Source organism: Chrysochloris asiatica, unplaced genomic scaffold, assembly GCF_000296735.1.
Source record: "Chrysochloris asiatica unplaced genomic scaffold, ChrAsi1.0 scaffold00207, whole genome shotgun sequence".
NCBI lineage: Eukaryota > Metazoa > Chordata > Mammalia > Afrosoricida > Chrysochloridae > Chrysochloris > Chrysochloris asiatica.
Window position 1 is genome coordinate 2,275,434 of NW_006408725.1, and position 26,178 is coordinate 2,301,611.

General features: G+C 43.2%; 1 protein-coding gene across 1 annotated transcript; it reads left to right on the plus strand.

Annotated features, from left to right (window-relative positions):
* The first annotated feature begins 1,730 nt into the window (after positions 1 to 1,730).
* ATP1B1 (ATPase, Na+/K+ transporting, beta 1 polypeptide) lies at positions 1,731 to 25,312 on the plus strand. The gene is made up of 6 exons (XM_006872629.1): positions 1,731 to 1,963; positions 6,436 to 6,564; positions 18,570 to 18,725; positions 20,707 to 20,891; positions 22,889 to 22,969; positions 23,869 to 25,312. The coding sequence occupies exons 1-6, from the start codon at positions 1,867 to 1,869 to the stop codon at positions 24,130 to 24,132; spliced, it is 912 nt and encodes a 303-aa protein (XP_006872691.1). The 5' UTR covers positions 1,731 to 1,866; the 3' UTR covers positions 24,133 to 25,312.
* Positions 25,313 to 26,178: the final 866 nt, after the last annotated feature.

Here is a 26,178-nt window from a genome sequence, read left to right on the forward strand (position 1 = left end):
GTTCTCAGAGATGCCCTTGACAGAGCCCTGCAGGTTTGCCCATGTCTGGCAGGGGGCCTTGAGAAGGGTTAGTAGAAGAGAGCTCTAGCAGTTCAAGGTCAACTTTGGACCTGCAGGGTGACCTTGGGAACATAAGTGTGGCCAGGATGAGCATCTTGTACCTGGTAATACTTCCATATGGAGTTGAGAGACCCCCTTTTCTAGGATAGGTTACCTTACCTCCTGGAGAAAGGGCTTCTCTGCAGTGGCTGCTAAGGAACCCCCATGTTTTCTGCTGTGTCACTGCCCTGAGAGGAATGTGTGAAGTTGTTCGGGGGCTCACTGGAAGCCGATGAAACCAAGGAGTTCGGCTTTTCACCAGCAGTGGACTAAGGATGGGAATGGGGACCGCATAACTAAGACTGCCATGTGACTTCTTGCTGAGCTGGGTCTCCCCAAAGATGCTTTTGTCCCCAGGATTTTACAGCACATTGAAGTGGTCGTACCGGCAAAAGGGTATAAAAGCCTACCATTAAAAATGAGTCTTCAGTGGCGGGGTCACATGCAAACATTGTCGCCTGGGGTCTAGACTGGTGCGAGCTGCCATGCAGTGAGACCGGTTTCCGATGGGCGGACTCACAGGGGCTGGTCGATCTCCTACAGCCCCTACCCTTCCCAAGGCCTGGCGCCGTGCGTCCGCCCTGGATGGGAAGGCGACAGTCTCACGGTTTGGCAATTGTCCTGCTCGAGGTGGTTCAGGTCGCCCACAAGGAGCACTGGCCGGCAGTCAGGAGCCGGGCCTGTTGGTTGGGCTGTCCCGGAACGATAGGGAAAGGCCGGAACTGCAACCGCAGTGGCGGGGAGCACTAAAAAGCGGCAGGTGCAGGAGCCAAGCGGCTGGGCGGAGCCGGGCAGAGTCCCCGACCCTCGGGCGTCCCGGAGTGACCTTCCGCCACCCCTCCAGGGCCCCGGAGGGGTGGACTTGCTGCAGAGAGAGGCCGAGAGCGCGCGGGTGAAGGTTGGAGGGGGGGTACTGGCGAGAGGGGGATCTCGGCGTCCGCACCGCTGAGGGATATCGTGCCAGAGCAGGTGGTGGGTGACTCAGGTGCAAGACTCCCTATCACAGAAGCGGCCGTTCGAGCTCAGCCGGCCGCGGGGAGGGGGCTGCGCGGTATAGGTTGCGCGTTCCTCGCTGTACCCTCAGCCTTTCTCCGCGCCCCCGCTCCTCAGCCCGCCCCTCTTGCCGCGGCGGCTCCTTTGTGCCGGCCCCGTACCCGCCCCCTCGGGCCCTAGGCCCCACCTTCCCGCGTCGGTAATTGGTCGGCTGGGCCGCTAGTGGGCGGGGCTCCGGGCCTCTGAAGCGCGGTATATAGTAAAGGTAGGGCGTGCGCTCTTCGCCAATTTTTCGGTTTGTGGCAGGCGCGCGCGTGTGTCGGGCCTGTAGTCCATCTGTCCGTTTTTCCTTTAACTTTCTCCTGCCTCTGGTCACAGGAGGGGCGGGGGCTGAGCACGCGTCCCTAGTGGCAGCGGGAGCGGCAGCTACGGGTTTGCGGAGCCCCCAAGCCCCCAGAGCGAGAAGGGCGCGTGGTTGACCAAAGAGAGTCAGCGAGCGGCAGTGAGCCCACCAATAGGTGCGGGGCTCGGAGCCGCCCAGCCCGCGCAATCCCTCCCTCCTCCCTCCGCCCCCGCAGCCGCCGCCTCCCCCTCCTCCCGCTCCTGCCTCGGCTTCTCCACCGCGCGTCTAGCACTCGGAGAGCCGCAGCGGCAGCGGCGGGTGCAGCTTGTGTGGAGCCAGGCCCGGGACGCGACCGGCAGTAGGAGAGGACTCGAGGGCGCTCGGCGCAGTTACCCACCTTCAACCCCCGCGGCAGCTGCTAACCCACCACCATGGCCCGGGGAAAACCCAAGGAGGAGGGGAGCTGGAAGAAATTCATCTGGAACTCGGAGAAGAAGGAGTTTTTGGGCAGGACCGGTGGCAGTTGGTGTAAGTACGGGGTCTACAGTCCTGACCCACCCCTGTGCTTTGCCTTTCTTGGGCTTCGCATCCCTGCGCAGGGTCTGCGAGGCGCTCCGATCCCCCGCGCTGGCGAGGGTGGTGGGGGTAGGGTGGTGGGCGCTGCTCGGGTCGCGCCGGCCTTGGCTCATCAGTCATCCTGCGCGGAATGCAGAGTCCCTAGGATGGGGCGGGAGCACGCGAAGTAAAAGGTGATAGATGTTTTAGCGGTCTTGTTTTAGTAAATTGCAGTCTATCCTATCGAGCATCGCGTGAAGCCCTTCCATCCAGAGAATAGTCAGGCGATGGGATTACTAGCTGTTTCTCGCTCTATAGTCCTGCCCCAGGCCCTTAAAAAAAAAAAAAAGAAAGAAAGAAAGAAAAATGGGGCTTGAGGCTGTGAGAGAACCTCATGCGGTAATTGAATCTAATGCAGGCGCGGTTGTGTGTATAGCATCTTCTAGTCTAAATATGTACTCCAGAAGAGGGAGAGGAAGGGGTGGGGAGGAATCCGTCCACACACTGCAGTATTTCAGAGCGAGGGCCAGAGTTTCTCCCGGTGAGCTCCGCAGGCGTCGTCACCGCCAGAAATGGCCCAGGAAGCTCTGTTGATTAGCCTTGCCCTCTAAACATGGCAAAGTTTGGTTGTCTTCAATGTCTGTCTACACAGTACGATGCAGAATCAGTAGCTTGGCTTGATTGCGGTGAAAGGTTAGTCTAACAAATCTATGGCACAAAGGCAGAAACTGCTCATCTTAAAGGATTTTATGCAGCCTGTTGCTTGCCTGGACAGACATTTTTTTTTTTCCCCCATTCAAAATGAGCTACCTTACTTGTTTTCTGTTACCCACATCAGAAAGGTTGACATGGTTCTTGGAAAAAGGTCATTTTGAAGGGCAGAGTTGTAGGCAAATCTCTGAGAGTCGTGACTGCGGAAGGAAGGAAGGGAGGAAACTCCCCCCTACTGCATCACTGCCCTCCCTCCTCCCATATCATCACCACCACCATCATCATCACCCCCACCACTAACACCACCGCTGCAGCCTTTTAGGAGCCCTGAATGGGGGCCTATACAGTGTTCCTGGTTGGAAGGTTCTGTGGGTATGGGACAGAATGAGTCAGGGAAATAAGCTTTTGGCTGACATTTTGAAATGGAAGAAGTTGGAATATATGAAATTTTTTTTTTTTAAGAAACAAAAAATGTGGTTTGTAGTGAGTCTTGTCTGAAAATAAAGGGTTAATAATGCATCAGACTTCAAGGTTAGTCAAGGTGAGGCCCTTTTCTAAGGCAATATTGGGAGGCCTGGGCCTTCCAGAGCCACTGAAAATGTAGCTCTTGAAGGCAATGCTTTTAGCTTTTAATTAGGAGAGATTGTTCTTCAATGGGATTCTTGCCACAATTCCTCAGGCACAAAGATAGCTTCTCTGCCGTTTTCTTAATGTGGAGGGGAAACCTGAAGAACTAGGAATGAAGCAGGATGTATAGGATGAACAGCTCCTGGTCAAGGCCACCTCCTAGCAACTCCTTGTAACTTGAGTGCGGTGCCTGGGTGGTGCACTTCGGATCAGGCACCCTTCTCCCTTGGTTTGCAGGGCCTCCCTTCCCTGGTGGTCTGACCCCAGCAGTGTCACTGAAGGGGTGGGCTTGCTTTTTACTCCAGAGCCATTGTGAAATTTGCCCTCTAGTGTTTTTCTCATAAAATATCTTTCTTTCCTCATTCCAATTCCATGCTGCTTCTTAGAATAATGTTTGCCTTAGAGGGTAAGGCAGTATAGAACGACCTGTTCTTTAGACTGGCATTAAATGGAGCAGAACCTCCATATAAGAGAGTGTATTCGTATTTCTCTCTTGGTACCACATTCAGCAAGGAGTCAGTACACCGATTAATGAATTTAGACACTAGGACTAGTGTGTGCTTATCTCATCTTCACTTCCATTTTTCAGTGGTGCAGGTGCTGGGCTAAAAATCCAGTTTTAGTTTTTGCACCAATATGTCTGTTCCCTCTGGCCATGTAAGAATTGCCAGAGTCTCCTTTAGACTGAGAAAGCAGCAGCAATTGCTGCCTCATTTGGAGAAAATACACCTTTTCCAGCAGTGGGCCCAACGTGGATGCCCTTGGGACCAGGGCAGAATGCCCTTGGCTCTGTTTTGCTTATAGGTAGATTTTCCCCAAGGAGGATGTAGGGCGTTTGCCGGTCATCTGCTGCAGAAATCACAGCACACAAATCACTTGATGCCATCTGCCTTTTTACTAAGTTAAAGACAGATATCAGTGGGGATTTTAAATGTTTACACCAGCCTAAGTGAAAGGAGCTCTGGTAGCTTAGTGGTTATGAATCAGGCTGCTAACCTCAGGGTCAGCAGTTCGAAACTACCAGCTGTTCCGCAGGAGAAAGATGAGACTTTCTGCTCCTGTAAAGATTTACAGCCTCGGAAACCCTGTAAAGGGTCGCTATGAGTCGGAATCGACTCCACGGCACTTAACAACAACATGACCCTTTGAAGGGCACTTTTTCCCCCCTCACTGAAAAACCTCCATGTCACTTGTATTAAAAGAAGAAAAATTGCTTAGAAAGGAAAAATCCTGCAAACGTTACCCCTCGTGGTGTCACTCACTGATTGATGCTACTTGTCCAGCTGTTTTTAAAGCCTGCAGCTCCTAGAGTCCCATGCTTGGCCTCCTCTCCAACCAAGTGAATTCACAACAGTAACTGGGGAGATTTTGCTAAGTAATGTCTCTGGGCACTGTGTGTTTGAGGCTGATCTGTGTGCTGACACCATGACTTGGGTCATCATTGCTGTATTTGTATTGCATATTGTAACCTCAATTATTTGCCTTCGTGTATGGTTAAAATTAGGTTATCTAGAGTCCAGGGGATAAAATATAAAAATGTTGCAGTTGGTAGAAGAGATAAATGTGCTTCAGCTCAGAGGACTAAGATAAACTGGCAACCCGAAAAAGGCAGGAAACGTGAATCAAGGCTACAACAGTGCTCTGGCTAACTGTGTTACACCAACTCTTTTACCTCTTAGGAGCATTCACTGGAAAAAATTTTTCCAAATCTCTTGACATCACAGGCTGCTTGGATACGAAAGGCAGCACTTAACCCTTGCCCTGCTGGGATGGAATGATTGAGTTGGATTACTGTAGTTCTGGATTATACAACCTTTCCATTCTTCCTTATCTTTTTGCTTGTTTCTTTGTCATTTTCCTTATTCTTTTCTTTTGATAGAGACTAAACATTTTGGTGTGGTTTTATGTAAAAACGATTTGTTTTAACAGCTCTTATAACATGATTTATTGTCTAATAGGAAAGTTTTTAAACCTATGAAGATGGCATTATGACTATTTCCTGTTATTGTGTACCTGTCCCTGACCACCCTTCACCCCACTCACTCTTGTGCCATATACTCACATGCTCTATTCAATCATTTTTTGTTCAGTGGCTTTCCCCCAAGGACCGCAAAATTTAATGTAGGAGACGTGGAGTTTTTTAGGAGCAACCTGGGGCTGCGGACTCCTTTGTGTAGCCCTGTTTCTGACTCTACACCCTTACGGTTCACTTGCATCCACTTTTGCATACACAAAGAGCAGAGAGTTGTTTGGCTGGCACAAGACTGCCCAGCGATGCCTAGTACAGCCTGTTACTATGCGGCTAATTGGAGAGATAATCCTTGTAAACCAGTAACTGATAGCTTCATTGCAGTCTGCCTTCCTCATGTTTTGTTGGGGTTTTTTCTGCATTTTGTTTTGCTTTTGCAGCTCTTTCTGCCTCCATTTTGTTAACTACAAGGAAAGAGAAATTGCAGCCCATCAAGCCAGTCATTACTCTGCTTCCACAGTCAGAAGATGAACTGGAAATGTAGTCACCATTTTTACTATGGAATATTTTGTTCCTCTCTCTTTCTCCCCTGAGGGGAAAGTCAATGTTTGTCAATAACCCACATCACAGGTATGAAGCCGGAGAGCTGCGCAGGGTTTCTCGGCACTCTCTGCTCTTTCACAGCCTGAAATCTTGCTGGTATTGAACGTTTGAAATAGCACCAGAATCTGGATTATAGTAGTCAAATGGCAAGGGATAAGCAAGCAAAGAAAATCTGTGTTTCTCAGGGAATCTGTGCATCGTATAAGCACAGCTCTGAATGGAATTTTGTGTTTTGTGTTTTTTTTTTAATTTAGGGAAAAAGGTTATTTCCTAAAAAGTATCTCAGTTCTAAGGGAACATTCCTCCTATCCAAACCCCACCCCTGGACACACATACACATATAGACAACTATGATAGAGGGCTCCCCCATGGTCAGTAGGATTGAGGCTCACTTTCATGGTCAATGTTAGAAAAGCAAGCTCCGGGAGAAGCAGGCTGAAGGGGAAGCCAGGAAAGGAGTCTGTCCATCCCTGGGCCGGCTAGACTCTCCTGAGCATGTGACTGCATCACAGCGCTTGTGTTTCTGTCCTTGCAGTTAAGATCCTTCTCTTCTACGTAATATTCTACGGCTGCTTGGCTGGCATCTTCATCGGAACCATCCAGGTGTTGCTGCTCACCATCAGTGAATTTAAGCCCACTTATCAGGACCGAGTGGCCCCACCAGGTAAAACCAGTCCTTCCTGAGGTTAAATGGGCGTTTCTTTCTCAGTGGAGAAAATCTTTTGAAAATGGTTGTGCAATGTAGATTCAAATGAATCCTGGAGAGAGAAAGTAGGAACTCCTCCCTGCTGTAGCCGGATCTCCTGCCCGCATTGCAGGCAGAGCTCCCAGGGACTGCAGACATCTTCTTTGCACAGCTCTGGAAGGAGGGGTAAGGGCCCCGGTCCTCGGCCCAGCCTGCCACTCACCAGCTGTGTGACTGTGAGCAGATCTCTCTCCTCTGATGAGGGGTCAGTCTCCTCATCCCGGAAGGGGGCTGTTGGGGGGATCCTGGAAGGGCCTTTCCAGCTCTAATGCACATTTTTCACTTTCTCAAGGGAAATATGACTTAGATAAATCCTCTTTTTTTAAAAAAAAATGTTGTGGCTCCTCTTTTAAAAGGCTGGCTTGTCTTTTGGGATGATGAGAAATTCTGAAATGGCCAACTGCTCATAGGGAAAGGAGTTGTGACTTCAGGATTCTGTTCTTCCATTTCCTATTAATTTTCAGTTTGACCTTGAACAAAGTCGCACTCTCTTCCCTTCTCAATATTCATACCTGTGTGTTCTAATAGAAGTCTTGTTTATCCGCTTTCTGTACTCGATTGACAGTTGAAGGAACTGTCTACTTTAACTTTTCAAAATTGAATTAACAAAAAGATTATCATAGAATATTGCAATATGCCTCACGAGTCGTCCACTGTGATTTTTGGGCCAAGTGACCTGTACTAGACCAAAAGCTGTACACGTCCACACTGGTCACTACTGCTGGTAGATCAGGAGCCGACAGCGGAAAAGACAGAGGAGCAACAGCAAGCAAGACATTACTATTTGGTTCTTCTAAAATTCATTGTCCAGAGGACCTAGAGAAAGAGGAAGTGTTGTATAACTTCTGGGTTCTCACATTACAAGTGACCTTGAGACTGCTGCTGGGAAGTGGCAATGACTTGTCCCCTCTCCACTTTACCTGGGCAGCAGTTTATTAACAGCTGTATTTAGGGGAGAGTCTTGAAGCTGTCTGCGTGGCACTGAGCAACCTGGATCAAGTACCGCTGCCTGTCACGTACATCACCCCTTTCTCTCACTTGGGTTTGGGAAAGACTCTTAGTTGAAAAATGTTCAAAACATGCAGAAGTGGCAAAGACTGTCTTATAGCCCCAAGTCAAATAGTGCTCTACTGTAAGAGAAAAACCCAGAATATTGCTAGATAGTTAAACTTAGATCCATGGAGTTTTGGAAGTGGAAAAAGAAAACGCGTAAGTATATAAAATGACAGTTTCCAGCAACTATTTCCCAAAAGAAATAGGTCTTTGGAAAGGTTGAAACATGTCCTGATGTGCTCAAAGAAACTTGGAACCTTAAATAAATGCATTCTGTACTGGCTTTTGTGACTATGAAGCATGGTGCATCTTTTCACATCCTCTTCCATCAAAAACTTTAAGATAGCGTTAGTAGTGATCATTTAAATTTGTGTAGGCTTTTTTTTTTTCCAAACTAATCAATCATGTAGTTTTTTTTTGGTTTTTTTTCCCCATGATGCTATTTTATAATAGTTCTTACACCTGAAGCCAAAAATAACCACAAAATCAAACATTTCCTTTAATTTCCTAGGCTGGAAAAAAATTTCCTGACTGCATAAAGTTTGGGGACTCTAACTTTTATTAAAATGCTGGGTCTTTTAAATACAGACTTGCCAGTGATCTAACGTCTAAAATTTACTGATTGAGGTGCTCTGTCCCTTCCAGTATTATTCTTCCCACACTCCCCATTCTTCAGTCTCTTCCTAAAAGACAAGTTCTTTGTACCTATATTTAGTGTCCTTGCAGCAGTTGGACTGGCCTGACAAACACTTCTCTAAAGGAATGCTGGTGCTCATCTTGGAAATATGCATTCCTGGCCTTTGGTCTGAGTCACAGGAAAAGTGCTTCCTAGGCCCTCCATGTTTCCTCTGTGTCACTAGGCTCTTCATAATTTCTCCGTGCTTCTCTTCACACCCTCACCCATCCACCTTGCCTGGGATTCTTTGTGCCTTTACTAAGAGGCAAGATATTTGTTTGAAAATGATGGTTACATTTGCTCAGGGAGGACATGGGGGCTGAGGAATGGAGCCATCGGTCTGCCCCTAAAGCACTACACTGTGTCAGTAGACCTGTGTACTCCATAGGACTTTCAATGACTGATTTGGCAGAAGTGGGTCTCTAGGCCTGTCTGAAGAAAGACACCTTTGGGTGAAATCAAACCTCCAACCTTTTAGTTAGCAGCCTCTCTTGTTTTTGTTAAGTGCTGTTAAGTTGGTTCCAACCTATAGTGACCTTGTATAGGGTTTCCAAGGAGCAACTGGTGAGCTTTAGCACTGACCTTGTGGCTCAAACCAACTTTGCAGTCCAGCACATCAACCCACAGTGCCATACCAGGAACCCCTTAATGGAACCCTTCTCTCTTGGCATTTTATAGAGCAAATCTTAAGCCTTTGGGTTTTTGGCAAGTAGCTATGACGGTTCGTTAAGTATCTAGACTGAACAAATGTGTGGAAGAATATCCTGACAAGTTTTGCCTTTCATATCTCGAAGGGGCCTCCATTTTCCTAAGTGCTTCACTATCACTCCACCAGGGCTCCCTTAAAGAACTCACACATAAAGACTTATTAATGTTCTCTTGAGGCATGGATACAAATCTGCCCTGACTGGGTTTTGACTGCTCTTTCCACAGTGGAATACTTTGTAATTAGATCTCTTCTAAACAACATGTGTGAATGTGGCCAAATTAAGCAGCGGCACTTGTGCAGTGCACTTGGTTTTGGGCATCTAGAATATTGGCTACACTGATAATGTTCAACTTGCAGCCCCAGAGAAAGGATGAAACTACTGAATAGGAGTGAAACGTAAGGAAAATGGATAACGTGTCCATTCTTGACCCTGAGCAATGGTGGCTGTTAGTGTGTATGCTATTCCTTACAAAGTGGGATTGCTCTGGAAGCATGGAACAGGTCTGCCTAGGAGATACAGAGCTGGAACCTCAGCTGAAATATTAGGTTGCTTCACATATTAAATTGCTGTTTTTGTAGGTCAAAGAGGTTAATAATCGACAATCTCATACTGCCTGACCTCAGTATCCTGGATTCCTGAGTCATCCCATATAAGCTCACAGTAAATTTTATCTGAGAAGGAAAAGCAGTTTGGAATTGGACACAGTCTCCATTAACCTAGCCTCACTAAAACTCAGTTTTCTAATTAATGAAGTGGGAATAATATTCTGTGAGTACAAAATGAGATGATAAATATGTGAAGGTACTTCAAAAGTTCATGAAAAGATGAAATTAAAAGATAATGGCATTTTTCCATGAACTGTTTGGAAGCCTCCTGGTCTATTGGCTATAGGCATACCTTGCTTTATTGCGCTTTTTAAACAGTGCGATTTTTACAAATTGAAGGTTTGTGGCAGCCCTGTGCTGAACCAACTCTATTAGTAACCATTTTTTCCAATATCATGTGGTCATTTTGAGTCTCTCTATCACATTTTGGTAATTCTTATAATATTCAAACCTTTTCATAAAGCTTTCGCACACTTAATAGATTACTGTCCACTGCCATTGAATCCGTTGTGATTCACAGTGATCCTATAGTGCAGATTAGAACTACCCCATAGAGTTCTGAGGTTATGGATCATTATGGAGACACACTGGTATCTTTCTCCCATAGAGTGCTTGTTGGGTTTGAACGATGGACCCTTTGGTTGGTTGCCCAGGGTTTAACCTGCTGTAACACCAAGGCTGTGTAAACCATCCCCCAAAAATCACAGGGACCTAAACTATACTATCTCTGAGGTATGTGTGTACTACTTATTTAGGGACAAAACTCATGGCACTAAATTGAGGATAGCAGTCGACAGCCTCCTTAGTTTATAGCCCAGCTCTTCTACTGGAAAGAGAAGTCTCTTCCTCTTTGGGTACTTGGATTTGTCGGCTGTGAATGTGGTACTTGTAGCCTGTGACCTGTGGGTGACATGATGGTTTGTATGCTTGGATTTTCATGGAGTCCTGGTGTGGTGCTGTGGGTTAATACACTGGACTGCAAGGTCAGTTGAACCATACCATCAGCTGTTCAAGCTCGCCAGCCACTCCTCGGAAACTGTATACAGGGTTGTTGTGAGTCCCTTGACGACACGTAACAACAATAGAATTTAGGCTTCCAATGGAGCGTGTTTGGGAGAAATTGAGTTGAGGAAAACATTTGTAAATTTTTAAGTAAATTTAAATCACATGTTTGTTCTATACTCCTTTCCTTTATGATACTTTTGTGGGGTTAACTCTTGCCATGCTTTGTACCACCAGTGGAGATTCCTGTTAAAGCCCCCACCAAGGTGGTCAGCAGGCATGGCATCTCTTCTCATTCTGTTACTGCTGCTGGACCTAGAGAGATGCTAAGGAGATGTATGCACTTACACATTGCACACACATGCAGACACGTGTGTGCATACACACTCACCCCACCAGACCCTGTTCCTGATCTGATTCTTGCTGATTGCACAGTGATACCACAGAAAGGTCTACTCATCTCACATACTCTGCTATTTCCCCCACCCCCTCACCCATTTAGCAACAGTGGAATGCAGGTCACTGTCTGTCAGTCAGTGAGTTGAGGGGAGAGTCCCTCCCTGCTGGCTTGCTTCCTGCTAAGCCTGTATGATTGTACACGCCTGTTCTTCTTCTTTAACGCTTCGGGTGCCTTGCTGTTTTGCTCTGAAGATGGCTCAGTGCTGTCAGAACGCATTTTAAAATGTCAGATCCTTGGTAATGAGATTCAGGCCAAGAAAGTAGAGTGGGGAAAGATCACCAGAGCACATTGGTACCGCCAGCAATCTCAGCTTCAGCTTGACTGAAAAGGAAATACCTGAAAATTCATTTGGTTACAAGCCATTGCAATATAGATCCCCATGTGATTAAGTACAATTGTTGAGAATCGTTTTTTCAATCTTAGCTTATTATTTCAAGAGGTGTTAACATTTATATTACTGCCTTTCACTGAAATTTTTAAGGGAAAATTGGAAATATTTAGCAACAGTTAAGAGCTTGACTAATCAAAAAACTGTTGGTTCGAACCCACCCACGGGCACTTCAGGAGATAGGTCTGGTCTGGTGGGCCATCTGCTTCAGAAAGGTCACAACCTTGAAAACCCATAGGGGTCACAGTTGTACTGTGTCACCATAAGTTGGAATTGCATGCATGATAACAACAATAACACTCTGGAGGGCATGTTACTTCAGAGGGCCAAGGTTTTTCTGCTGTTTCCAATTAGAATCCACCAATTTGTAATCTAGCAGCTCACATGATTCTATATGAAGAATGTATAGATGCTTTCTAGACCTGATTCCTTCTCACTTTACTCATGTCCCATCCCCAGCTGGATCCTGCTACTTCATTCCCAGAGTTTGTGGCTATGGATGAGCTAGCATTGGTGGCAATTACAACTTCCAAAAGCTACTGCCCAGCACTGTGACTTAGTAAGGGACTTAGTGCAGAGAACTCCGAGTTTCTTACTCTTGTGCCCCCACCTCCCCCTATTTGGCTTCAGTTCACCTACCTATGGTATTCTAAACATTTTCATTTGCAAAGACAAGAAGGCAGCTGTTGGTCTTACCTTTGCGAATACTGGTAGCCCTAATAGTTTAAAAACATTCTTGATGCCACAGGTAAAGGAAGCTTAGTTTATATGTTCATTTTAGATGTGTAAGCAGAGTTGAGATATCTAGTAATTAGTGTTGTTGTTAAGTGTGCTATCTAGTCAATTCCGACCCAAACTGAACCCTGTATAGGGTTTCCAAGGAACAGCTGGTGAGCTTGAACCATTGACCTTGCAGTTCAAATGACTGCAGTCTGCCGCATTAGCCTACAGAGCTACACCAGGACTACTAATAAGTAGTGGTGTGGTGGCTGTGTGCCATGGAGTGGGTTCTGACTCACAGCGACCCTGTCCAGGGTTTCCGAGCCTGTAAATCTTTACGGGAGCAGAAAGCCTCATCTTTTTCCCACGGAACAGCTGGTAGTTTCGAACTGCTGACCTTGTGGTTCACAGCCCGATTCGTAACCGCTACCAGACCTCCTCAGATGCATGATTAGATATCATCAGATACCTTGTATAAGATGGTGCCTTATTTTCAGGATATTAGTCACTGAGCAAATGTTTCCGTTTTATAGCTTAACAAGTCAGGTACATTTATATGCATTTGTTCTTCACTTTGACCTTGAACAAACAAGCATAATTAGTGGCAAATACTAGGATTTACCTTGATAAAAATGGTACCTTTTTAATTACTGTCTGAGGAACAAGCATAATTACAAACTATTCAAAATGTCAAAGATAAGCCTTAATGAAACTATGATGGGATTTCAAAAAGTTTGTGGCAAAATTCCATTACCTCTTCATTCTATTTATTTCCATGAACTTTTTGATGCCTCTTAAAGATGTTAGGTGCCATCGAGTCAGTACCGACCCATAGCGACCTTATGCACAGCAGAATGAAACACTGTAAGAATGACCTTCAACCAGAGCTTCGGGCACTTAGCTTAGATAGGAGTTAAGAGTTTTTTTAGACTGAGGGTTTGTTTAAACTAAGGAGCTCTAGTAAGCTTAGTGGTTAAGAATCAGGCTGTGAACCTCAAGGTCAGCAGTTCGAAACTACCAGCTGTTGTATAGGAGAAAGATGAGGCTTTCTGCTCCTGTAAAGACTTACAGCCTTGGAAACCTTCTGTACAGGGTCGCTGTGAGTCGTAACCGACTCCATGGCACATAACAACAACAACAGAGAAAGGCCAACAAACTTGCCTTTCAATGACTTTTCAAGGGGGAAGAATCTCAAGTGCCCTCTGTGAAAAGTAAAGGCATTTGATTGGCATCTTGTTCAGCCTAGCATCTGAGTCAAAGGCTGAACGTGAATCAGAAGGTGAGTCAGAGGCAGCTAGTTTCCAGAAAGCACAGCACACAGGCACATTCTCTCCCTTTTGCACCTGTGTTGTGTTATTAGGTAAGCTGATACTAAACTTGTTGATAGAAAACTGGAAATAGACAAAATCCAGGAGTATGTGAGGCTTCAAGGAGCATACATGTGCACACACTTGTGTGTATGCATAATTTGTGTATGTGTATAAGGTCATACTGTCCCAGTTTTTAAATTTGCTGATTACTTTTCATCTTAGCTGAAATGTACCAGAGACACAAGATGGCTATGTGCATATGGTTGCATTTATAAGCATTTCTTTGTCTCCTATGCCTTTCTTAATCATGGTTTCCCTGCTGGAGGTTTCTGTGGAAAATAGTGCCTGTTTAGAGTATTTGGTCTAATGATTCATCAGATGTATTAAATGACAGGTACAAGCAGCTGTGCTGTGGGATTCATATGACTAACTGGTACAAAGTTAAAACAAACTGCCTTCTAGTTTAAAACTTCAAGACCCACAAGTAGATTGAGAAATTGAAGACTTATAGTATAATTGGCAACAAAGCACATCTTAATGAAAAGGTCTTTCTTTTCTCATCCCCTTTGTCTTGCCCTTTCCTCTTCTTGCTGTTAACATGTACGACAGCCGATGATTTGAATGTTTTTTCTTGCTTCTCAATAGGTGAGGGACCTAGGAAAAGCAAATGTATCTCTAAAAAACAAGTGTAAGACCCCAGATGCTTTTTAAAAACAAAAACAAAAATCCTCAAGCCTTTTGTAAAGTTGCATGCTTATTGAAAGCCAAGAACTAAATTGTATTTGGTTTAAATATTTATTTAAAGAAAAATTTTATTTTTCTTATACAAATTATGATCCCATCCTTTTATGTAGGTTTCTTTCATAAAAATCAATGTGCAGTATAAGGCAAATGGTCCTATCAGAGTAAAAGCAAGCTAGATGGGGCTCAATATAGTTAGTGTCAATTCAAGTTCAGAAGACTTTAGAGGCAAAAGGTTAGATACATTTCCTGGAATATAATTTGAAACCACAAACTAGCGATTGGGTGTTCTGCTATGTTTGGCCCTTGGGAGTTACCACTGCAAACAAAGCTCACTCTTGTCCAAAGTTATAACTTTAACAATGTTAAGGAATGGGCATTGTAGAAAAGGACAAGCTAAGAGTATCCAATCTAGTGTCCAGTCTAATTAGTGTGAAAAAAACTAATGAGAATGCCAGTCAGCAAGGTGGAATTTATGTAGTCTTGCTTATGCAGAGTGCTATTTTTGAAGAATAAGTGACTGAAAGAACTTGGATATCAGTTCAGGGTTCTTTGTTTCTTGGGATTGTCTAATGTACGTTAGAGAAATCACTTCCAGAAAATGAACAAGCTTCATGGTTTGGACAAGCTTTCATTTGGAGAACTCTTTTAACTCAGACTGTCCAGAACAGAATGGGCCAGGGAACTGACCTATGGATAATCATAACTCGGGGGTATATTTCTTACCTTTCCTCTCCAGGGAGACACAGGCAATTGTATAAAAGTATTCTCTGTGTTTATAACAATAAAACCTACATGCATTTGGTTCTTTAATTCAGATCTTGGATGATTAATAATAGAGGTGTTTACTTATTGAGAATGCTAGTCCAAGTCTGTGGATAAACTTGTTTTTGACCATTGCACTTAACGCTCCTGTCAAATGCACTAGTGTTTTGTTAGGAAAGATCCCAGAGTGCTGAGCGAGAAGAGCTGGTGCTTTGGGGTCTGACACTGTCCCCTGGTCTCTCTTGATAGCTAGGATTATATTAGTGATCTTGCAGTTGACATCTTTGAAGGAATAGAAAGCATGTTCCCTACTTCTCCTTACTCGCTCTTCTCTGGGAGGATCTCAGAAGTTAACGTCATGATTTATCACAAGTCAAGGAAATGGGGCCTTGTGGGACATGCCCAACTGAGTGACCACTGGAGGCCATCATAGAGGCAGCTGAGAAGTCGTTGGCAAACTGCTGAGGGAGGCCAGCTGAAGCCAGGCCAGAGGGGACATTCACATACGCCAATGCACTCACCTTGCAGTTTATCATGTAGGTTCACTTTCCTTTCTTCAGTTGACAGAGATGCTCAGTCACCCATCCTGCTGATTGGCCACTTCAAGCATGATTGTTAGCCATCACTTTGATGTGTAGTTGGTCTTCTGGCAGCAGTTGTTTCCACTTTCTCCCCATTCCTGAAGATTGGGTGAAACCTCCCCTTGGTTTCCCAACAGCTGTTCATCTTGCCTTCTTCTACTGATCCACCACTGTTTCCCAGGCTACTTTTCTTGGTGCATTTCTGTTCTCCACCCCAACATCACAAATACCTTGGGAAAGGTTTCCGCAAACCCCTTGCCTGCCCAGTTCAAGGGAAATTTTGCCTCTGAAATCTGTTTTGTCTCTGCAGTTTGGTAACCCCGCGGGTTGAAAAGCTCCCTCAAAGCTCCATTCTCTGCTAACCTCAGGATGATCCTAAGAAAATACCTCATCCTTCAGAGTTTTGATAAGAGTGTTTTGGGGGGACTCCTTTGGGCCTGCCTCTGCACCTCCCCCAGGTCCAGGAAAGCTACCTTGACTTAAATGCCTTGTTTGTAGTTCAAACCAAGAATGCCTCTCCTGTCTAGCCCATCCATTGCCATAGAGTTGATTACAACTTTTATAGGGACGCTAACGACTCCACAGCACATAGCAACAACAACAATAGGGTAAAGTCAGATTGCACCTTAAGCTTTCAGAGGCTGTGCATCTTTATGGGATCACATAACCTTGTCTTTTTCCTGTTAGTGCTGCTGGTGGGTTTGAACTGCTGACCTTGTGATTAGCAGCCCAGTGCTTATCCTAAAGTATCACTGCCTTTCCCATTTTGGTGGGGAGCCCTCTTGACCATTGCTCCCTCAAAAATGAAATGTTACTGGAACTGTCTTCCCACCTTTGCTCGTGTTCATTTCCACCCCTTCTATTCTTCTAGGAATGGTGTCTGAGGCAGGTAGGGATTCTGGTGCTGGAAGAGTTGTGACTTGGAAAAATGGCCCCTTAAGGTGCCCACCCACCTCATTATTTAACCACTTTGGAATTTCAAAGCCATCTTCAATCACTTAAAAATAAATATATAGAGATAGATATATAACACAGTCTTTTACTCTCGACCCTCCTGAAACCTAGTTCTCAGGCACCACAAGTGGTGCTGCTGTGTGGCACTGTAGGATCAGCACTGGACTGTTAACCACAAGGTTGATGGTTTAACCCCACCAGCCACTCACCAGAAACCCTGTACAGGGTCGCTATGAACCTACTGGATGGCACTTAACAATTGATCAACTCTTCGCTTCCACTCTCACTGCCGTTGTCTTCAGCTGCATCACGATTGCTGTGGTTCTGAAACCAAGGTGCTGGCTGGTCTGGTGCTTGTTATTACACATTACTGAGCCCCATCCCTACAAATCATGACATGGTGGGTCTCATTGGAGCCTATGAGGCTGCCTAAAATAGGGTTGCCAGATACAACAAACCAAAAGAGGATGCCCAGTTAACATTGAATCTTAGATAAAGCAGTGAACACTTTGAAAAAACATGCATGCCCCATGCAATACTTGGAGGAATATACTTAATACTAAAAATCAATTTGTTTATCTGAAATTTTGTCCGGCAGCCCTAGATTATAATGCAAGTCAGGTAGCATAATGATTGCACGTTGGGCTGTTAACCGCAAGGTCAGCAGTTTGAATCTGCCACTTGCTCCATAGCAGAAGGGTGAGTCTTTTTACTCCCATAAAGATTTACAACCTCAAAGATTTACAAACCCTGTACAGTAGGGGCAAGGAATGTCCAGCCTTCATCCTGTATGTTGTTAAGTATCATTGAGTTGGTTCCGACTCATAGCGACACTGTATAGAATTTCCTAGGAGCAGCTTGTGAGCTTGAACCACCAACTTTGCGATCCAGTGCAGTATAGCAGGTTCATTTTTAATTTGATAATTTTGTATGACCCACGACTAATGTTAAAGTTTTGGCAGAAATAAAGGTTCCCCGCCCCTGCTATACAGGGTTGTGATGAGTCAGAACCTACTCAACCGATAACAGCACCACCGCCTCTGATACGCCGTAGCCTCTGACCCTGCCTGGGGTGTTCTTCAAATATCCATCTAGGAAGTCTGGTGATGGCAGAGGCTTTGGAAGATTAGAGAATGTCAACCGAAGGCAGCCATTCATTACAGTTCTCTCCTGGAGGATATTTGACATGCAAAGAATAGCCACTTACTTTTGAATTGGAAAGCAGGAGTGGTAACTGCACATGTCTCTCAAATTCCTCCAATTTAGATTGAAAGATCCAAAGGAATATCTCTATGAGTATTCTTGAATGTGTCAGGTGTAGAATGGTCATGGAATTCTGTCACTAGAAGGAACACAAAAGAAGTTGCTCAAGGCTTACATGGAACTAAAGGTGGGGGAGGACCAGCTGCACAAAATGCTAGCTTGCAGTGCAGTTTTTTTAATGTGTTTATGGGAGGGCTGGAAAAAAAACCGAACAGGCTTTGTTTGGATTACTATATATTTGGATTGTAATTCTGATGACCCTGGCCAGGTACTTAGCCCTCCTTTGTAAACAATGTTTACATATACAAAATGGAAATAATGCTTGTTATCATTATTTCAGTTTCTGTTGCTGTAGAAATAAAATGATATGGTTGTCAGTTCCAATTCATATGGACCCTGTATAGGGCTTCCAAGGAGCAGCTGGTGGGTTTGAACTATAGACCTTGTGGTTCCCTATCCAGTGTTGATCCTACAGTGCCATACCAGGAGTCCAAAATTACCATAATAACAACAACTTACTTAATCTAAATGTCAGCAGAGTAATTTCACAAGGGAAGCAAGAATTTAACCTTTTTCTTTTTAGCCAGGTGTGATGAGCAAAGTAAGTTTTGTATATGGAGAGTTAGCATTTGTATTATGGTTGGCTGTCTTCCTACTAAGAACTTTTTTGTTTTTCTTACTCTCTCCCTGCTCTAGGACTAACACAGCTTCCTCAGATCCAAAAGACTGAAATTTCCTTCCGTCCATTAGACCCCAAGAGCTATGAGCCCTATGTGCTGAACATAGTTAGGTTTCTGGAAAAGTACAAAGACTCGGCCCAAAAGGATGAAATGATTTTTGAAGACTGTGGCAGTAAGTAGACGCATTGTTGATATTTGTGGCTAGTTTTTTCCTTTAATCCTGATATCCACTTTTGTTACTTAATGTTGCTGAAAATTTAGAAAAATTGAGTAATGGCCATGTTGGGAAGAGACTTCCTGTGTATTTTTTTTAAAAAAGGACACTTCTCTATGGCTTAGAAGCAGTGATAGAAATACTGTAGCCTCAAGTATTACTATGAGCTGCATTTGAAAGGTGCCTGGCTTTAAAAGCAGACACCCCAGCTTTTTATTACTCAGACACACTGATGGACTCCAAGAACTGTCCACAGTTCCACCAACAGAACTGGAGGGCCCAGGGCCTTTTCTCCCATAAGAATGACCCTTTGGTATCATCAGCTATATCTGTACTGATACTGGTCAGGGTATACACTGTAGATAGTGCCTGGGACGTATAATGAAATATGTATTATTAGGCAGCTGCATGTTTGAGAAGAGAAAGTGGCTGATGAAAGGGAAAGAATGGCCTTTGGTTTCATTCATGAGTACAGAATCCCCTCCTTGTTACCTGGAGAGTGAATTACCCAGCCTATGTTTTCATGCCTACCAATAAAAAAAGGTGTCTCCTTGAGTTACTAGTTGATATTATTCGTGAATTGATTGAAACATTATCAACTCTACTTCTTTATATGGCAGACTGAGGTGTGGTTGTCATATGCAGTTAGTTGTAATTTTCCAGACATTTTAGGGAAAAATAGATGTAAAAAAAAACAAGTTTTACTGTGAATGTCTTTTATTAGTATTTAAATAAGGCTTCATCTTACTCTGCAGACATTAAAAGGCTTGGGTTTAATTACCTGGATTAAATTGCGAGACTTACATTTGAAAGAAAAATCTTTCACTTGTGAACTTAAAATATACACAAATGATGGTATTTGCATCAACTTCCTACAGGATGCTTTGTGTTTTAACTGTAAATTCTATATCCATATATTGTTTGTCTGACTTGGTATGATGTATGCAACAAAAATGCTAGATTAAATTTTTTCAGGTGGGTGAATGCTTATTGAAATCCAAATCTTTAAAAGCTGAGTGGTAGTTAAAAGGAAAAAAAAAAAAATACACAAATTTTTTTTCTGTTCTGCTTTTATTGGGTAGCTAACCATGGTAATTTAGGGGTACAGCTTCAAATAACAAAAAAGGCCCAGTTCTGAAAAAAATTGGTATTCCTTTCCATTTGTATTTTAGTGGTAACATCCCTGTTGTTGAGCTCAAACCCAGGTGGACCAGGGTAAATGATGCTGGTCATGAAGAGTGATCCAATTTCTTTTCAGGCTTCTAAGTAGCTGAGTCATCCATTATTTAAAGGAAGAGAAATATTACCAGAGACCTAACATTGATGTTCTCATCATCAAGTGCTAGGAAGCTGATGGTGTGGGGTGATTTACCAGCTACTGCTCTTGGTAAAAACGGGTCCTGGTGGTGCAGTGATTACAGCTCTCAGCTGCTTACCCAAGGGTCACACTGGAGAAAGATGTGGTGGCCGGCTTGCAGAAAGAGTTTGGAAACCCTGTGAGACAGTTCCACTCTGTCCTGTGAGGCCACTATGAGGCAGAATTGACACAGTGGCGGTGGGTTTTGGTTTGACTCTCAGTAAAATAACCTTTTTAATGTGAAGAGGTGAGAGATGACTTTCTGAAAATCTTTGCTTAATTCAGACAGTGCATTCAATGCACGATTACTGTTGTTAAGTGCCATGGTGGCGGGGGTTAGTTCCAGCTCATAACAGCCCTGTGTATAGGGTTTCCAAGGAGTTCCAAGCTAGTGGATTTGAACCGCCGACCTTGTGTTTAGTGGTCCAGTGCTGATCCTACAGTGCCACAGTAGGAGTCTAAATTCCAGATAGCACTGTCTTAAAACAAACAATTGTGACAAGGAAGAAAATTGCTTTGCTGCCTTTGAATGATGTTAAGGAAATTGCTAGTATAACGTATAACTGATATTTGCATTTTTAGACATTCCCAGTGACGTCAAAGAACGAGGAGAATATAACAATGAACGGGGAGAGCGAAAAGTCTGCAGGTTCAAGCTTGAGTGGTTGGGAAATTGCTCTGGACTAAATGATGAATCTTTTGGCTACAAAGAGGGCAAACCATGTGTTATTATAAAGCTCAACCGAGTTCTGGGCTTCAAACCTAAGGCAAGTACTATTTTAAATCATAAAGTTTCAGTGAGCCACTAAAGTTTTAGATGACATAAAATCAGAAATTGACCACAGTCTATCTTTTGTAATCATGCTTTTGGATTTGTATATTATTTGTATATTTGTACTTTATAATGGGAACATACTACTTGAACCAACTCACTAACCACTTCATTTCCTAAAATCTGTCTCTTTTGTTCATGAATTTCCAACCAAATGCTAGTCATTTGTTTATATAATGCTTATCACCCATGAATACTACTTCAAAAAGAAAATTATTATAGTGATGAAAAATTCTACAAATGTATTTCTTTTTACCCAAAAGATGCATCCAAGTTCCTTTATTGCTATCAGAGGCCAAAATGAAGAGGTGGGTGGATGGTTGTGTGGCTGGCTGGCTTGATGGATCTTCTAGAGAAATTAATGTACCTTTCAAGGATTTTAACCTTGTTTCCACTTAGACTTGGGTATAATGGAAGAAAAATTGTGAGTCATTATGTCATACTTGTGTTTAATAATCCTACTGCTAGGGAACACTTCACTAAGATAAATCAGCTCTGCATTAAGAAGAATAAAATAATGATTTGGCATTGAAAGGAATTGGTGTGGCATGGCCAAAGAAAGACTAATTTGAATCTCTGCTCTCTGAACTCCTCACTTTTGACATTGTTCTTCATAGACACTAAGTGCTATTGGATATACCCACAGGGGCGTTTAGTCTGTTCTACTGTGATTCACATCTGGCCCCACATCTATAGAGAGAGTCTATGCGGTGATAAATTCAGCCACTTTTTTTCCCCACATTTTTCTTTTTGGTCTTCACTTGATTATTTATTGCCACTTTTCTAATTCATCACCCTAAGCACTGTCATTTTTTAAGAGCGTGTCATACCCCGTTGTCTCACTTTAGATGCCTGTTTCATCACTTTCTGATGATAGCGCTATCAATATATTTTTTTTTTTCATCAAAAATAATTTTCTTTTTTTTTCTAAAAATCAGTAGATATGGTGCTGGCAGGTAGTGTTGAAAGACTCAAATCTCGATGCACAGCTTCTTGTTTTCCAGAACAAAGTCACGTGCTGTCCAGTTGGCTCTAACTCACAGTGACCCTGTATAAGAGTTCCGTGGTGCCGCTAGTGGGTTTGAACTGCTGGCCTTGTGGTTAGCAGTCCAGTGCTTATTCTACAGCATCACACCAAAACAAAGAGTAGTAACAAAATACCAATCCTTTACCTTTAGAAAGAATTGTCCACTTTAAGTCTGACTTTGAATAGACTATGGACATATTACATCTCAAGTCCAGACACATGCTGCCTGCCAGTGGTCTGTGCTTATCACACGTCTGAGGTGGATTTAGCTGGGGAATTTCAGTCTATACTGTGAGGTTTCTTCAGGGGATTTGCCCTTCTGCACACCCTTCATTTAGGGTGGGCAGTGTCTCCTTTACTTGTTTTACATGACAGACTTTCCTATCAGAAGTCGAAACTCACCTCCAATGGCGGCAGTGCCTCCACTGGAGCTTTAAAAAGGAAAGCTTATTTGAAGGAAGGTATGCTTGAGAGAGTACAGGACGGCATCGTTTATTCATGCCTCAGGAGGAAAGTCCACGCCCCAAGTTTTATAAAACAGAAATAGCTATCAACTGTCCTATCTATTAGAATCTCATCTAACAAGGAGTGTTATTTCCTCTTATTCTTAAGTGTCTTAAGTAAAGCTTATAATGGATCACATTAGCATTTCAGTTTTGTATTGGAGCATAGCATAATTGTGGTCACAGAGTCTGGCCATTTAGTTTCATTTCAAGAAAAGCATTAAACATCACCTTCCCTAGATTGGTGAAAGGGGGTGGTGGGGAGTCATTCATTCTGTTATCTTAAAGCGTTATTTCAGTGGACTCACGTGACCAGTGTGTACTTGTTTGGGCTACAAATTAATTTTCTGAAAATTTACAGATTATTTATAGTCTTAACTAACCAGTGGGTTTTATTTTTAGCCTCCCAAGAATGAGTCCATGGACTCTACCCAAATGCTGAAGTACAGCCCCTATGTCCTGCCTGTTCAGTGCAATGGCAAGGTAAGGGGACATTTAGAACTACTGAGGGTGGGTGGGAGGCATGACACAGGAAAAGGGGGAACTTCGGTGAGAGTTGTCACTTAGAGGTGAAATCTGAATGTATGAGAACTGTCTTCCAGGTATTAGTCTCAGTTGAATTGTAGCGATACTTCTTGAAAGGGCAGAAAGATGCAGCAAAAATCATGTCAGATTTGTTTCTTCTCATTGGAACAAGAAACTGAAAAATCTGAATTTAATCACTTAAAACTATTGATTTATTCCACTGAGAGAAGAATTAGCCCACTTTGAATAGGCTGCTTTGGCCTACATGGTGTGTTAAAAAAAATCAGTGGCCAACATTATTTTTAATTGACAAATTCACATGTTAAAAATTATCTTGGCTTCTGTTTTAGAAACTTTGAAAAGTTGGGATAGCAATCAAGACATGTTCCCCCCTTTAGTTCTAAAAAAGAGCTACGTGATGGATTGTTTTTACCATGTTAGCAGAAGAAAGAGAATCTCTACACAGCCTTATGCTGACAGCAAGAAAGGACATGGATACCAGAAAATAAGGCTCAAATAGATAAACCTTTGTAGATAGTACCACTAGAAATACCAATATTGGTCCTACTTCTAGGGATTGTATTGGCATGAAGAAATGTTGGGCTCGGTTTCCCCATTTGTCCAATGAGAATAACCTCTTTATGACTTACCATTCTGATGCATTCCAGAGGCTACTTTTCACCTGCATCTGGAAGAGGTTTGAGCTAGGCATGTAGGGAGGATGGCTGTACTTCCCTTACAGTTGACCTGTTGTGTTCTGTGGGGTTGAGAGCGGTGTGTATCTCTGTGTGGATGTGAATATACAAATAGTGATCCATGACTCGAACCATTAAAATGCATTTCCCTCCGATTTTTAGCGAGACGAAGATAAGGAAAAAATTGGCAACGTGGAGTATTTTGGACTGGGCGGCTATGCCGGTTTTCCGCTGCAGTATTATCCTTACTATGGTAGACTTCTGCAGCCCAAGTACCTGCAACCTCTGCTGGCCGTACAGTTCACCAACCTCACCATGGACACTGAAATCCGCATCGAGTGTAAGGCATACGGTGAGAACATTGGGTACAGTGAGAAAGACCGCTTTCAGGGACGCTTTGATGTAAAAATTGAAGTTAAGAGCTGATCACAAGCACAAATCTTTCCCACTAGCCATTTAAAAAGTTAAAGATACAAAAACCTACTAGTCTTGAACAAACTGTCATACGTATGGGACCTACACTTAATCTATACGCTTTACACTAGCTTTCTGCATTTAATAGGTTAGAATGTAAATTTAAAGTGTAGCAATAGCAACAAAATATTTATTCTACTGTAAATGACAAAAGAAAAAGAAAAATTGAGCCTTGGGACGTGCCCATTTTTACTGTAAATTATGATTCCATAACTGACTTGTAGTAAGCAGTGTTTCTGGCCCCTAAGTATTGCTGCCTTGTGTATTTTATTTAGTGTACAGTACTATAGGTGCATACTCTGGTCATTTTTCAAGCCATGTTTTATTGTATCTGTTTTCTACTTTATGTGAGCAAGGTTTGCTGTCCAAGGTGTAAATATTCAATGGGAATAAAACTGGCATGGTAACTTTTTTTTTTTTTTCTTTTGGGTTTGGCTCTTTCAAAGATAATGGCCCATCAATGAGCATTTTTAACACACTCCATAGTCTTTTCCTGTGGTGTTAGGTCTTTATTATTTTTTTTTTCCTGGGGCTGGGGTGGGGTGGGGGGTGGGCTGTCATGGGGGAACTGCCCTTTAAATTTTAAGTGACACTACAAAAAGAAAACCACAAAAAAGGTGATGGGTTGTGTTGTGCTTTGTATTGAATGCTGTCCTGACATCTCTTCCCTTGTCCTCCAGTATGTTCTGAAGCTATGTATGAGCTCCATCTAGATGGGCCCCTCACTGTGGCTAGTGATCGGGCTACTAATTCATTTGCTTGTACATTTTCTTTTACTTTACTGTTTTTCCTTTCTCTGGAGGCATCACATGCTGGTGCTGTGTCTTTATGAATGTTTTTACCATTTCCATGGTGGAAGAATTTTATATTTATGCAGTTGTACAATTTTTTTTTTTTTTCTGCAAGAAAAAGTGTAATGTATGAAATAAACCAAAGTCACTTGTTTGAAAATAAATCTTTATTTTGAACTTTATAAAAAGCAATGCAGTACCCCATAGACTGGTGTTACATGTTGTCTACAGTGCAAAATCCATGTTCTAACATATGTAATAATTGCCAGGAGTACAGTGCTCTTGTTGATCTTGTATTCAGTCAGGTTGAAACAATGGACAATAAAAGAATGAACACATTCCTCCTGTGCGTGGCTGTCTTGGGTCTCAGATTCCCCATCCGTCGTGACGTCTTTGCTTTCTCCACTGCTAATTATCTAAGATCTTGAAGAAATACTGAACCTGAAAGACAGACACATGGTTTCATTAATTCATGTGGAAGTTCAGCCTTTTCCCCTCAGCAGAGGCAGAGAGCTTGGTCAGGATTCCATGGACCCTGGATCTGCAAAACACAGCCCTTCCCCAAGAGACAGTGAAGTTCCCAGGTGGATCTCGGCAGGAACTCTATCAAAAAAGCTTTAGTTAATACAAGTTCCATTTTAGGAGTGGTTTGCAACACTACTTCACCCACTTTAGGAACCATGAGGTTTCACTTAGCATACACTCAACAACAATGGTTTCTTGAGTTAGTGTGTTTAATTAGTTATATTTGTGTTTGTTTATTTGTTTTCTTTTTAAAGATGTTCACAGTTTTGTTTTGTTTTTTTAATGAAGGTAGGTTTGAGGTTCAGTACTATTAATACAGCTCATAGTTTGGTTCATGGTTAGGCCTAAATCCTCCTTTATCCATGCTTCAAAATTAGCTTTAGTGTGAAAGAAGCCAAAAGATCCACTGAAAAACATTTTCCAGGTACATTAAGTTCTTATGCTTGAGCTGACAATTTAGTATCAGTTTTCCAGCATGGGGAAACACCCAAACTAAAATTATGGAGTCATATTTCTGAAAGTGGAAACCTTTCACAAAGCCTTCGAGGTCAGAACGGAAGCAAATGTTGCCTTTAGGCCAGTTGGTATGAGGCGGAGCTGCCTCTTCAGGCTGGCTTCCCTTTATAGAGGAACATCCAGATGCCCCCAAAAGTACCAGTAACAGCTTAAACCTCCCCAATTT